At 37.3% G+C, this 12,538-nt stretch overlaps 1 protein-coding gene across 1 annotated transcript in view; it reads left to right on the forward strand.

Annotated features, from left to right (window-relative positions):
- Positions 1–12,538, forward strand: part of pcca (propionyl-CoA carboxylase subunit alpha) — a 55,588-nt gene that overhangs the window by 10,314 nt on the left and 32,736 nt on the right. Inside the window, exons 7-9 of the mRNA XM_079812911.1 lie at positions 6,011–6,142; positions 10,423–10,459; positions 10,560–10,638. Coding sequence (XP_079669037.1) covers positions 6,011–6,142; positions 10,423–10,459; positions 10,560–10,638 — 248 coding nt within the window. The remainder of the gene's footprint in view (positions 1–6,010; positions 6,143–10,422; positions 10,460–10,559; positions 10,639–12,538) is intronic.

Raw genomic sequence — 12,538 nt, forward strand, 5'->3', positions numbered from 1 at the left:
TTGCCATGGCAACTAAACTCAGAAGCTACCATCTTTTTTTAACCCTTCAATCGATTATGACTAAATAAGGACATGCTTCGTGGCATGGCAGGCCTCAGACACACTCAGAGAGTTCGCATGGGGCCGTCACTCTCTTTTTTTGATCTAGATATTTTAGCTTTTTTAGGATTCCAGATTTCTTCTTTTTGCCAAGTTTTGCTGCGTTGTAGAACAGAGAAAAGCGGAACAGACAGAATTTGAGAATAGAGATGAGGGTAGATGACACGCCTCTCTGGTTCTCTTCTGTTTCTTTTTGTCCACAATAGTCAGTCCTGGTTATTTATTGTGCCATACACACGTCTCTGGTGCGTGTGTCACCGGTGTTCTGTTTCTCTTACTCTCTGCTGTGTAGTTTAAAAAGTGAGACTCTCCTGGCAGAGTTTCCAGCAGCTGCGCTGATGAGCTTGCAAGAACTCCTTTGATATAAATCACATTCAGGCAGGAGGGAAACACACACGGGGCGTTGTCACAGCAACGGCAGACTCACGTTGATAGGTTGCCTAGAAGTAGCTATAGATCAAAATTTTAGCTAAAAATCTAAAATAAATGAGCCTTTTCTGGTGCAGTTTTAAAGGCTTTCGGCAGAACATCCTACTTTTAATCAACAGAGCCTGTTAAAAATTCAACAGTATGTCAAAATAAGTGTTAAATATTAAGCAGTCAGGGACCCGAATCAGCTCAGATAAACCCGGATTTGTTTCATGTCTCTTCGAGGTTGTCCACAGCATGTGTGTAAAGGACACCTTTCAATTTGGCTGTTATCCTGCGATGAATACATATACATCGAGGGAAATCTGCCTAGCAACGCAGAATGAGAAACGGTTTTCTTTGAAGGATTTCTCAGTTTTGGATTGTCATTAGTAGGCAAGCAGAATTCAGAAAAATTTGAATACATATACTCCACAAAACTACATTCCCCAGCCCGTATTCATTAATTGTGATGTTAATTCAAAACTCTCCCTAAATGCAAGTTAAAATGTGTCATTTTTTGCGTCACTAGCAGCACCAAATGGGATTGGGCTGGGATGAATCGTGACACTACAAAACATTTTAACTGCTGTTTTTCTTTAAGGAAATTGTTAAATGATGCCGATTTTGAGGGAAATATTTTGCACAGTCAACCAAAGAGAAACGAGAGAGGTTGCATCCAAATATGCGTACTTCCCTACTTTTATATTAGGTGAAAAAACAGTATGTGAAAAGAGTTGTATGTCCAAATTCACAGAATTCATAAATCAGTAGGCAAAAAGTGATTCTGAAGTGCAGATCCAGTGTATACTTTACTATCCCATGAGGCCATGGGAGAGGATTTGTGAAGGGCAGTAAAGCAATGCAACTGACACTGTGAGTCACATGACAGTGACAAGCAACATGGTGAAAGTAGGGTTCAACTGATTTCACCAAGTACATATTCCTGAATCAACAGCTTCGTTGATCCTTGAACAACAATCCAATCAACCAATCAGATTTTAGGGACAAGTTTTCAGTTTATGTTAAGTTTAGGCTTACAACCAGGGTTAGGTCCTTCTACATCAGTGTTATTCACCTATCATTTCCATCTGATTTTAGGGATAAGTTATGGGTAGGGTTAGGTTTAGAGCTAGAGATTTTTTTGGTCAGGGTACATTTTTCGGACAGGAATGTTGTTCCAGGATCAACAAAATATGTTGATCCAAGAACATGTCTTTTTTGGTAAAATCCAGGTGACCACGAATGTAGTTTTCCAGATTACATTCATACTACACGCGTTCATACTATATAGATTGTCATGAAGTACCTAGATTTGAGATTTCAGCTTGTGACTTGAATCAAGATGTAAATGCATTGACATTTACATTGCATTGACATTGGGAAAAGGAATACCTCTGGTTACAATTTCTACCAAAATCAGTTTGAAACTATTCAAACTCACAAGAATTTCTTAGAATTACATCAAAAGAGCAAAAAGCGTCAAAATCAATTGCAATCAATTTCATTTTATTTTAGCAGCTGAACTTGACTGTCTATAAGGCATTGTCTCAACCAGTGTTGTGAGTTTGGAATAGCTGTTTGAATTGAACAATGGTAGATGGCAGCAAGGTGTGGAACTTCTACTTCACTTCAAAAGTAGAGTCGTTTGAAACAATGTTGTGGTCTTGTTTAGTGCTGTTTGTGGTGCAGGAATTACACACTTATGGCCAGATTTACTAAACAGGGCAAAATTAGTGTGCAAGCGTAATCCCATAAAAGTGCAGATGGGAGTGGAAAGTTCTGTGTGTTGATCTACTGAAGACGTGCAAATTAAAGAACACAGACGCAGACGGATCATTTCTATAATGACCAACGCAATATACCAAGAGCAGCACAAATAACATCTGGTTTAAGACGTGCTTTTTTAAGGGCATTAAATGATGGTGCAAATACCAGTACATTTGTCAAGGGCAAACTTTAGAAAATCATTTAAATACTCTCCTCCTATACATTTTGTGTAGAAAGGGAAACTCCTACAAATGCAAATGCAATAAGGTCAGCCGCAAAAACAACCCTGTCCACGCCTTTTCAGCACTAATTTTTCACTGCGTGTCTTTAGTAAATTGTATTAAGTTGTTTTTTTTGACGCCAACAGAGGGTTTGCGCTGGTGCAAGCTGTTAGTAAATCTGGACCTTAACCTTTTAATATAATCAAATAAACAATTGCATTAATGTCTTTCAGCTAATAATAGTAGTAACTTAATCTCGGTTCAACCATGACTAATTCCATTTTCCCAAATAAATCTGTGCAGAAAGCAGTCTGCTTGTGTGGGCTTCCAAATGAGACAGGAGTGTCATAGTAATGCATCACTTACAGAAAATAGTAAATGCAATGATTCACAGACTTACAGAAAGTTGCAAAAGCATAAGTAGTTCATTTAAACCATATGTTTGCCTAATGTTAAATATTAAGCTTTTAGACATTTTTGTTAAAAGCTTGTATTTTCCAGATATTTTCTTCCAGCTTGCCATATACTTAATTGCTTTGGATAAAAGGGTTTGCTATATAAATAAATGTAAATACCGTATTTAGTTTTATAACCAATCCCTCAACCACATCTGTACCTGTTCAATTCTCTCTACCTTTCCATCCCCCAGTCACTCTTTTACATTTCCCTATACTTATGCACACACACACGCGCACACACACAGAGGAGTGGGCCATCCACTGCCTTCTGTGCGTGTGTGTGTGTGTGTGGAAATGAAGATGTCATTACATTAGCAGTTGAATAGTGATACCCCCCACATGAATAAGAGGTGAATGAGCCCCCCAGCCTGAATAGCTGCCCTCTTTGCCCGACTGTTAGTACAGTTTTACGCAGCGCAAACGATTGGCCAGAGCCCCTGGGCATGCGCAGCTTCAGCCTAGAGAGCTCTGTTAGGATTACCTCTACAGCCTCTTTAGCATGTTAAAAGAGAAGCACTTTTCAATAGCAGAGAGGAGATTGAGTTTAAGTGGAGTGTGCGTGTGTGTTTTCATGCCTTTTCACTCTTTGGATGTTGTCTTGAACAAGATGTTTTCATTATCCTGGTGTTCTCTTGCTCGCGTGCGCAGTTGTACACAAGTTCTCGACACTTCTAGTCGCTCACACTATCTTTACTGTTGTTGTAGTGGCTTGCTGGTTGTTTAGCCCTTTAAATGTACCACGTGCACAAACACACATGAGGGAAGTGTAAAAATGAACAGAAGGAGGAGAGCGATTGAGTGACATCTGAATGGTCCCAACCGTTTTATTGGATTTAATTTTCCAGGACCTGACAGAGACACAGACAAGGGTTTGAGTGAAATCTCTCTAGCATGACTGGGGCCCACTGTAATTTGCCAGTGCATATATAAAAAATAAACATTTATACTGTGTTCCATTTATGTATTTTTCCCCCCTTTCATTTCATGTCCCTTGTTTTGTTTTGTTGTTTTATTTTCTAGTTTTTTTTTTTGTGCTTTCTAGTTTTTTTTTATTTTACAGTAATATTATGTCCCATTTATGTATTTTTTCCATTTCATGTCCCTTGTTTTGTATTCTAGTCTTTTTTATTTTGTTTTGTTTACAGTGATTATTGTGTCCCATTCATGTATTTTATTTCATTTTATGTCCACTCTTGTTGTTTTTTGCTTTGTAGTTTTTTGTTTGCTTTGTAGTTTTTATTTTATTTAACTGCACAAGTACTTTTTTAAAAATAGCAAACTGTCGGTAGTTACTTCAAGGGTTCATTTGTCTCATTCGTTTAAATCAAGCTTTTTTGTGCGTGTGAACTTCTGATTCAGTGAAAAATATGGGTTTTCTCTATAATTATAGTGATTTGTAATGGACTTCAGCTGATTACAGAAGTTAAATTTGTTGACACTTTAGTTTGTTTTTTTCCCAAGCACTTGTCAAGAACAAACAGATCACTTTTTTTGCCTCATTTAGATTTATCCTTTATCTCATGACACCATGGGTCCAGTTGGAGCTGAAAGAGTCATGGGGTCAAATCCCTCTTTTAATTACAGAGCTCCGTGGGTTCTGCGCGCCTCAGGCATACTTTCTGTAGTATATTAGCCAGGAAGCAATAGCCTCCCGATTCTCGAGACTAACAAAGAAAAGAACAGATCTCCTTTTCCCGTTCTTTTTTCTGGCTTCGTTATTTAGATGCATGTTTCTGCGGGCATTACCTGAAGCTACCTTTCTTTACGTCGCCAAAGTTCAAACCCTGGGGTTCTTTTTTGTGAATGGATTTGGTTCCCCTGGCAACAAACGTATGGTAGCTTGCCTCTTTTGAGTTTGAGGGATTTAGATATTCATGATGTCACTATGCCGTGCGTGACCAGTGCTCATAGTAACTGTTTTATATACAAGTATTTTTACTTGAGTTTACATGTATCTGTCAATAAAAATTATATTTTTTTATAAAGAAATGGTTTCTATTTGTTTATAAAACTAAATTCAAGTTTCATTTCAATTATCATACAGTGACAAAGTGGGCAGATCAGTAATTTAGTTGACATAGCTAATTTAGTTTACTAATTAGATTTATTAGGATATTTAGTTGAAAATGTAGTGTCCCCAACTGAGCAAGCCAAGCCAAAGGCGACAGTGGCAAGGGAACCAAAACTCCATCAGGTGGCATAATGGAGAAAAATAAACCTTGGGAGAAACCAGGCTCAGTCGGGGTGCCAGTTCTCCTCTGGCCATTTTTCATTTTCTTTTTTTTAACTAATAAAAAGACAAAGCAAAAATGGATAGTCTATTCTAATTTCTAAATGTTTATCTCCTTTCTTGCCATATACATAATTTCTAGAATTGTATGTGTTTGCTTTGTATCTTTCTAGTGAGTTTTTCTCACTTTAGTCCCCTTTATCTCGCTCACTGGGGTTGTAAGGCAGTATTCTTAACGCAGTATGTTAGCTGCTTACATACATTTATTGTGAAAGTTGCTTATACAAATACATTTTAATTGAAAAGGTTCTTCAGGTTTATACATCCAACATTAAGTATAGCCAATTTAAGTTGGGAAACAATATGTTGTATTTATAATGTCACACTTACAATTTATCTAACAGTTTAAATGTTTTTTCTTACATAAAAATAGATGGATTTTATAAAGGGGGTCCCTCATAAAGGTTCATCATATTTGGGGGTCCTTGGCATCAAGTTTGAAAACCCCCTGGCTTAATATTTTGTTGAAGTGGTAATAAAAGTTTTTAGGATACTTAGATTAACCGAATTTTCAAAAGAACAGCATTTATTTGAAATAGAAATCATTGTGTATTATAACCAGAAAAGTGCATGTGCGTTGAGATTTTATGTAGGAATAAAAACAGTGTGTTATGATGTACGAGTCGTGCATTGAGACGTGACATTTTCTGATGGTTGCCGTAATACATTTGATGCCCATGATCTTGATTTGTAAGTAAGATTTCTTCAGAATAAATAACTTTGATGACATAAATTGTGCCTTATTATAAATTCTTTCTCTACAGGCGGCCGAGGGGGTGACCTTCATTGGTCCTGACACGCATGCCATCCAGGCCATGGGGGATAAGATCGAGAGCAAACTCCTCGCCAAAGCTGCCAAAGTCAACACCATCCCAGGCTTTGATGGGGTAGTCAAGGTCAGATCAACATTTGGGATGGTTTTATTTATTTATTTATTTGTTTTTATGTTTGTCCTCAGTCTTTTCCCAAGAATCCCTCACATCATACATGCATCTAATAAAAAAAAAATATATATATATATATATATATAATATACAGTACATACACTGACATTCAAAATTCTGCATCAAAATACTTAGGAATAGTATCACAATTTAAAATGTTTCTTATTATTATTATTTTTTTGTATATTTTAAAATTAATTTGTTAGTTAATTATGTTATCAACAGACTGACATGTTCTTGTACAAAGAAGGCCAAAATGTTGGTGGTTTTGGCAGTATGATATGCAAGGATTTCAGGTGAGACTTAAGAAAGCTGATTGTTCAGACACATTTTACTAGGACTTTTCACAACTGCTCATTCATCCAATAAAGTAGTTGACTCGTCGGTGGGTTGGTGTTTAATATTATATAAAATTACTATTGGTATATAACATCAGCAGTCTGCCCAAGTCCATTGGCACATGACAGTCGGATGCAGTTTGTGGACAGACGAGCTTTCCTCCTCCTGTCACCATGTATTGAACTGCAGTCATGTGAGCCGCGACTAGTCAAAACAGACCCAAAGCGTCGACTAGTGGCAGAAATAATCTAATAGTCAGTGCAACAGTGTTTTGAACTGCATCTTTTGATATTTTTTAAAGTTAAACCCAATGTCTAATGGGAAAACATGGTAAAGCAGAGAAGATTGTTGTTGAAAGTACAGACGGTAATGGTAAGAAATGTTACTTCAGCACAAAATCAGCATATTAATTGATTTCTGAAAGATCATGTGACACTGAAGACTGGAGTAATAGCTGTTGGAAATTCACAGTACAGTACATTACATTACGTTTTAAAATATTGATCAAATAAATGCACCCATGGTGAACATGAGACTTATTTCAAAATCATTCAAACTGACTCCAAACTTTTGAGCAGTAGTGCTTGTATTTGTATATGCCACTTGCTCTGTTGTAAAGCATATAACAAAGCTCTTAACCACAATAAAGCTACATATCAGACCTCCAAAATGTCTTTAAACTCTTTCTCCTGCCTCTATTCACATTTCCCCTCCCCCTCCCATCCCCTCCTCCTGCGTGCTGTTTAAATGGCCTTTAATGGCTGTGTGTGGTGGCCGTTTTGACACTTCCTGAGCTGATAGGGCTCTATAAAGCAAAGATGTGCCGCATGACACTCTGATTGTATGGGCATTACCATCTGTGAACACCTCCTCAACGACCCTGATAACATCAGCACACTGATCACAGTCCGACTCTCACACACACGCAAAAATCTCCTCTTTAGTCCCTTCTGCTGGATTTCTCACCTCAGCTTAACTTCATTTAATGCTAGTGTAGAACTCGGCTGTTAATGTATTTTGACGTCTGGTGAGAGAAATTTCAATAATTGTTTGTAAACAATTATTTTGTCGCCATTTTCAGCCCTCAGAGATTTGCTGTTGCATAATTGCAGCAATTGTTTAAAGCAATTAAATATGACCTATTTGTCATTAAACACAGCAGCTTACAGCCTGAAAAGAATCACAGCAGCAATTTTGGCAGAAAAATATTCGCAATTTGATTCTCTCAGCATTCTCTCAACATGGTCATTGCCCGGTGACACAGTTGTTCACTTTTTCAGATCAAATTTGCCAGTCTTCCAAGTATTTCACTGATATGTCTTCTCATTTCCCAATTTTGTTTTTAAATGGGAACATGTTAGAAGAAAAATTATTTCAGAAATGTAATATTGTGGGCTTGAATAGATTTTTTTTGGTGTTATTTATACAACAAAACAAATGAAGTACATTTATTGATAAACTGTTAAAATGAATTGTCTTGAGGCCTAGTCACACATTTTCTTTCATAGGGGTGCTCTGCTATGAACATGTTGAAGTTTCAGCCTCTTAGTTGACTGGAAACGGTTTTATTTAGGTCAAAAGAGCTTTTCTATAAGCATCTAAATATGCAGTTGCAGGTACTATACCAGTATTGAATAAAGGCCCCGATATACTTCAAGTCAAAGAGCGAACTGGTGTGATGTAATTTTAACCAAAATCAGGCCAAAATAAAGTTTGTTTTGCCTGAAAGTTTGGTGCCTAAAATCACCCCCTATACCATCATTCACTATTCCCTACATTAGTCTACTAATATAGTTCACTTGAAAGAGTGAATAAAACCAACGAGTTAGTGAATTCAGACACTGAGCTTTTGCATGGTTTGTGCTTGCTGTTTAATAATTATTTGAAACTTAGCCAACCGGCAGCTCCAGTAGTAATGAAAATATTTATCTTGAAATCTGGCATGGAAACTATGTATAAACTTTAAGTAAACAATTGAATTATCACTTAAAAAGGAATTTATACCTGTATGATATTACGCTGTAGCCACATTGGACCAGCGGTTTAGAAAATGGATTGATGGATGATTCAGCTACGGGCGCCATCTTCTGGTCAGACCAATCGGCAACCTCCCGCAGTTTCTCTTGAAGCCAATACGGAAGTGACTTAAACTAGGGACAGGCTCCAGATGGGAGCAGAATCTCATTGAGCCCCATGTTAAAATGGCAACTTTACAGCAGAAAAAAAAAACATGTTTACAGCCTGGTACAAATTGTGGTTTTGGTTTATACGGCAAATTTTGCCCTTCATGACAACTGTGAGGGGGTGAATTTTTTTATAACTCATTCGTTTACATTATATAAAGCCTTAAAGGTCTGCATAATTAAGGGCGTGGCCACTTTGAGTGACAGGTGGATAGCCATTTATCTGCTGTCTGTTAGTCATCGCGTCACCTCAGCTCCACCCACATCCCGCCTCTTTGCCCATGTTTTATTATCTGGGAGTGACACGCGATGACGCACTGCCAAGATGGCAACGGCCAGCTCGACCCTACTTTACGCTTCAAAACTGCTCTTCAGAACCCTACGGGTGACGTCACGGACACTACGTCCATATTTTTCTTTTACAGTCTAGGGGTCAGACGCGGGAATTCATGTGACACTGTTTTTCATGTTTAATATTGTAAAGCTGCTTGCCTTTAAACCAATCTATTGTATGAAGTTGTATATAAATAATTGTAACGGGACTTTACCGGAGTGTCGAATTGCAGAGCTTGTGCAAACATCCACATCGCTATGACCAAATGCTTTCTTAACTGCTGTTTTCTCATCTCTGTCATTTTTGTTGTGTTTCTTTCGTTATTGAAAGGAAGGCATGCAGCACATATTTACTCGATGGAGTAAACTACTTCATCTCAACTACACTCTCAGTAGTGTGGGTGGCATCAGCATGTTCGCTATCAGTATACCACTGCTCACGTATTTCAAACTTCTTTTTACACCAGACCAAAGCGGAGAAGGAAAAAGAACTTCGCCATGAGTATATCAGAGCCTTAGGGTTTCTTTAAGTCACTTCAGTAACTGATGTGTCTGGCAATTATTTATTATTATTATTATTATTATTATTATTATTATTATTATTATTATTATTATTATTATTAATAATAAAAATAAATTTAAAACCATTGTAGATTTTTTTTTCTTTTGCCTTTTAAAACCAGATTTGTTCCCTTAGTTTCAAGTACCTTAATTTAAAGATTTTGTTAACCTTGTCCCAGAGCCAGACTCTTCCAGCCAATCTTGAAACTTAAAATCCATCATAAAATTGATTGTTTTACTCAAACTATTGCTTTTGTGGAATCATTTCCACTCACTACCAATTTCACTTGTGAATAGCATATTTTTATTGTGTCTGTTATTTTGTCATTATGCAATAAGTAAAATAATATTTAATTGTATTTCATTCAAACACCCTCATTTAAGGCACTTTAATATATACCACAACAATGCATTACTCAGTTAATACATTGACATTTTAGAGAAATCTTCTTGACCTTTGACATAGTTTGTGTCCACATTGTTAGGATACAATTAAACTAAAAAACTATACAAAAAATATATATAATAGGGGTTTTAGAAAATTAACTCTGGTTCAAAAGTGCCCATAGCTGAAGAAACATGCATTAGTCCTTTAGTGTCATATGGTTAAAGACATTTTATATACTTATCATAAAAAGGACTTCTTAATCGGATGATATTTAACCTTACACTACAATAACTGTCAAGGTAGTAAAAACTATGCTATGTAGCTCCCTCTGCTGGACTAGATGGGGAACTGAAGTATCTTACCTGCTGCAGGCCACATCTCATGATACGCATATACTAAACAAGTTATGTTTTTTTTTTATATTCAAGGATGTTGATGAGGCTGTGAGAATTGCAGGAGAAATCGGTAAGTGTGAATGTAGACATTTTATCAGAGTTTCCATCTATTAAGAATAAGGTAATGTGGGAAATAAAGCTAACTCAGAATTTGTGTCCATGTCTTGCAGGCTACCCTGTTATGATCAAAGCGTCGGCTGGCGGAGGTGGTAAAGGGATGAGGATCGCATGGAATGATGAGGAAACCAGGTGAGACGTGAGGAAAGCTGATTCAGGGATATTTTTAATACTAAAGGATCACAGACATCTGGGGCCGTATTCACAAAGCATTTTATCTTAGCACAAAGAGTTCTCCTTAATAGCAGTAAAAGTTCTTAGCTAAGAGTTTTCTCTTAACCTATTCACAAAGCTGCTGAGAGCAACTTTTACTAAGGAACAGAGAGAAGTCTTAAGCTAAGATTGAGGGCCTCGTTGCTATGGATGATGTCATCACGCTTACCAACTATGCCTACAGTGATTGGCTGATAGGGGAGGAATCTCTGTCAGCAATTTAATTGTAGAAATATTGCAGAATGAGGTATCATGTTGTCATATTCAAATAAAGGTTTTAAAATAAAATTGTTGCCATACTTAAATAAAGAGTTTAAAAAGTAGGCTAAGTGTCACTAATTAAAGCTGCAGTCTGTAACTTTTTGCACTCTAGCAGTTAATAAACAGAACTGCATGCGTCTTGCAGAAGAACATTGCAGCCGGAGCTACTTCTCTCTGTTTATGTCTATGGTGAGTCACGGCGAGTTTTTGTAAATCTTAAACACAAAAAAAGTTTTGGACAGCAGCTTTAAACAAGGATATGTTTTGCCAGTTGTCAGCCTCTTACATGTCTGCATCTCGAGAGATTGCAGAATTCAAGCGACAAATTATGTGTCATAATCTAACCAGCTCTAGAGGAGGCATACAGTTTACAGAGCTGACTCGCCTAATTACCTCAACAGTTTTCTGCATCCCTCCGCCACCCGGACTCCTCAATCTCAGCCCAGCCGGGGATATGGGGGAGTACTCTGGGTTTGGGCTAAATTCTGAGCTCGGAGCCCTCGACTCTCTTGTCTGGCTATCACCAGACCAAGCTCAATGTAAGATTGAACATTGGTCTGGGGAGTCTGCTCTGTATTTTCTACTGCACAAGAGGCGTGATAAACGAGCATAAATTCAAATGACTCTGTACGCAATTGGATAGTCCTTCAACCAATCAGACCACAAGAGGTGTGATCAACGGACAACGATGCAACGACCCATCGCTTCTCTATCCGTCATCGGGTATAACCCGCCAATAGCGCGCCAGGTTGATAAGCCAGTCTGTGATTGGTTACCGCAAAAGTGTAACAGAAGCAGTAGAAATGTATGTACAGGTTTCCAGACTGAGTTGCAGAGCGAAATCAAATCGCCGGCAGATCAGGCTGGGTTTACCCAGTCCATCGACTCCCTGGACAGAACGGCAAATATATGTTTATTTGACTCTTTTACTCTATCCGATCATTTATATGTGTGAACTCGTGAAACAACTGCCACAGGTAATCAGACATTATTTTCTTATTTATTTATTAAATAAATAAAAAATACATTTATTTAAAATAAATCCGCAAAAGCCATTAGGATTGTTTGTAATTTGGTTTTAGTGACTTAGGAGTCCTCTTGATTACCCCTAACTTTTCACAGATTTAGGAGCTAGTTTTAGAGATAAAATGCTTTGTGAAATACTCTTGGTTTAGGAGTCCTAAAATTAGGACTGACATGCCCATTATTTTTAAGAGTTTCTCCTAAATCGGCAGGTTAGGAGCTAATTTTAGTCTTAGGATGTTTTGTGAATCTGGCCCCTGATCACTTGACAGAAATCTTTGAAGAGACTCTAAGGTTCTTTTTCAAGAAATATTAAGCTATATTAGGCTTATCAGTTAATTAAATAGATTTTGTTTTAAGTGAGTGCTATAGGGATTTGAAAACATGCTGCTGTACAGTTTTACAGCTTAAGTGACAAGAGTCTTACATTATTATTTTCATTTTGTAATCCATATTACATACCGTATTACATACCATTTACAAATCAACAACTTATAATATATTCTCTCTCTCTCTCTCTCTCTCTCTCTCTCTC

Source organism: Gobio gobio, assembly GCF_949357685.1.
Source record: "Gobio gobio genome assembly, chromosome: 3".
In the NCBI taxonomy this organism is placed as follows: Eukaryota; Metazoa; Chordata; class Actinopteri; order Cypriniformes; family Gobionidae; genus Gobio; species Gobio gobio.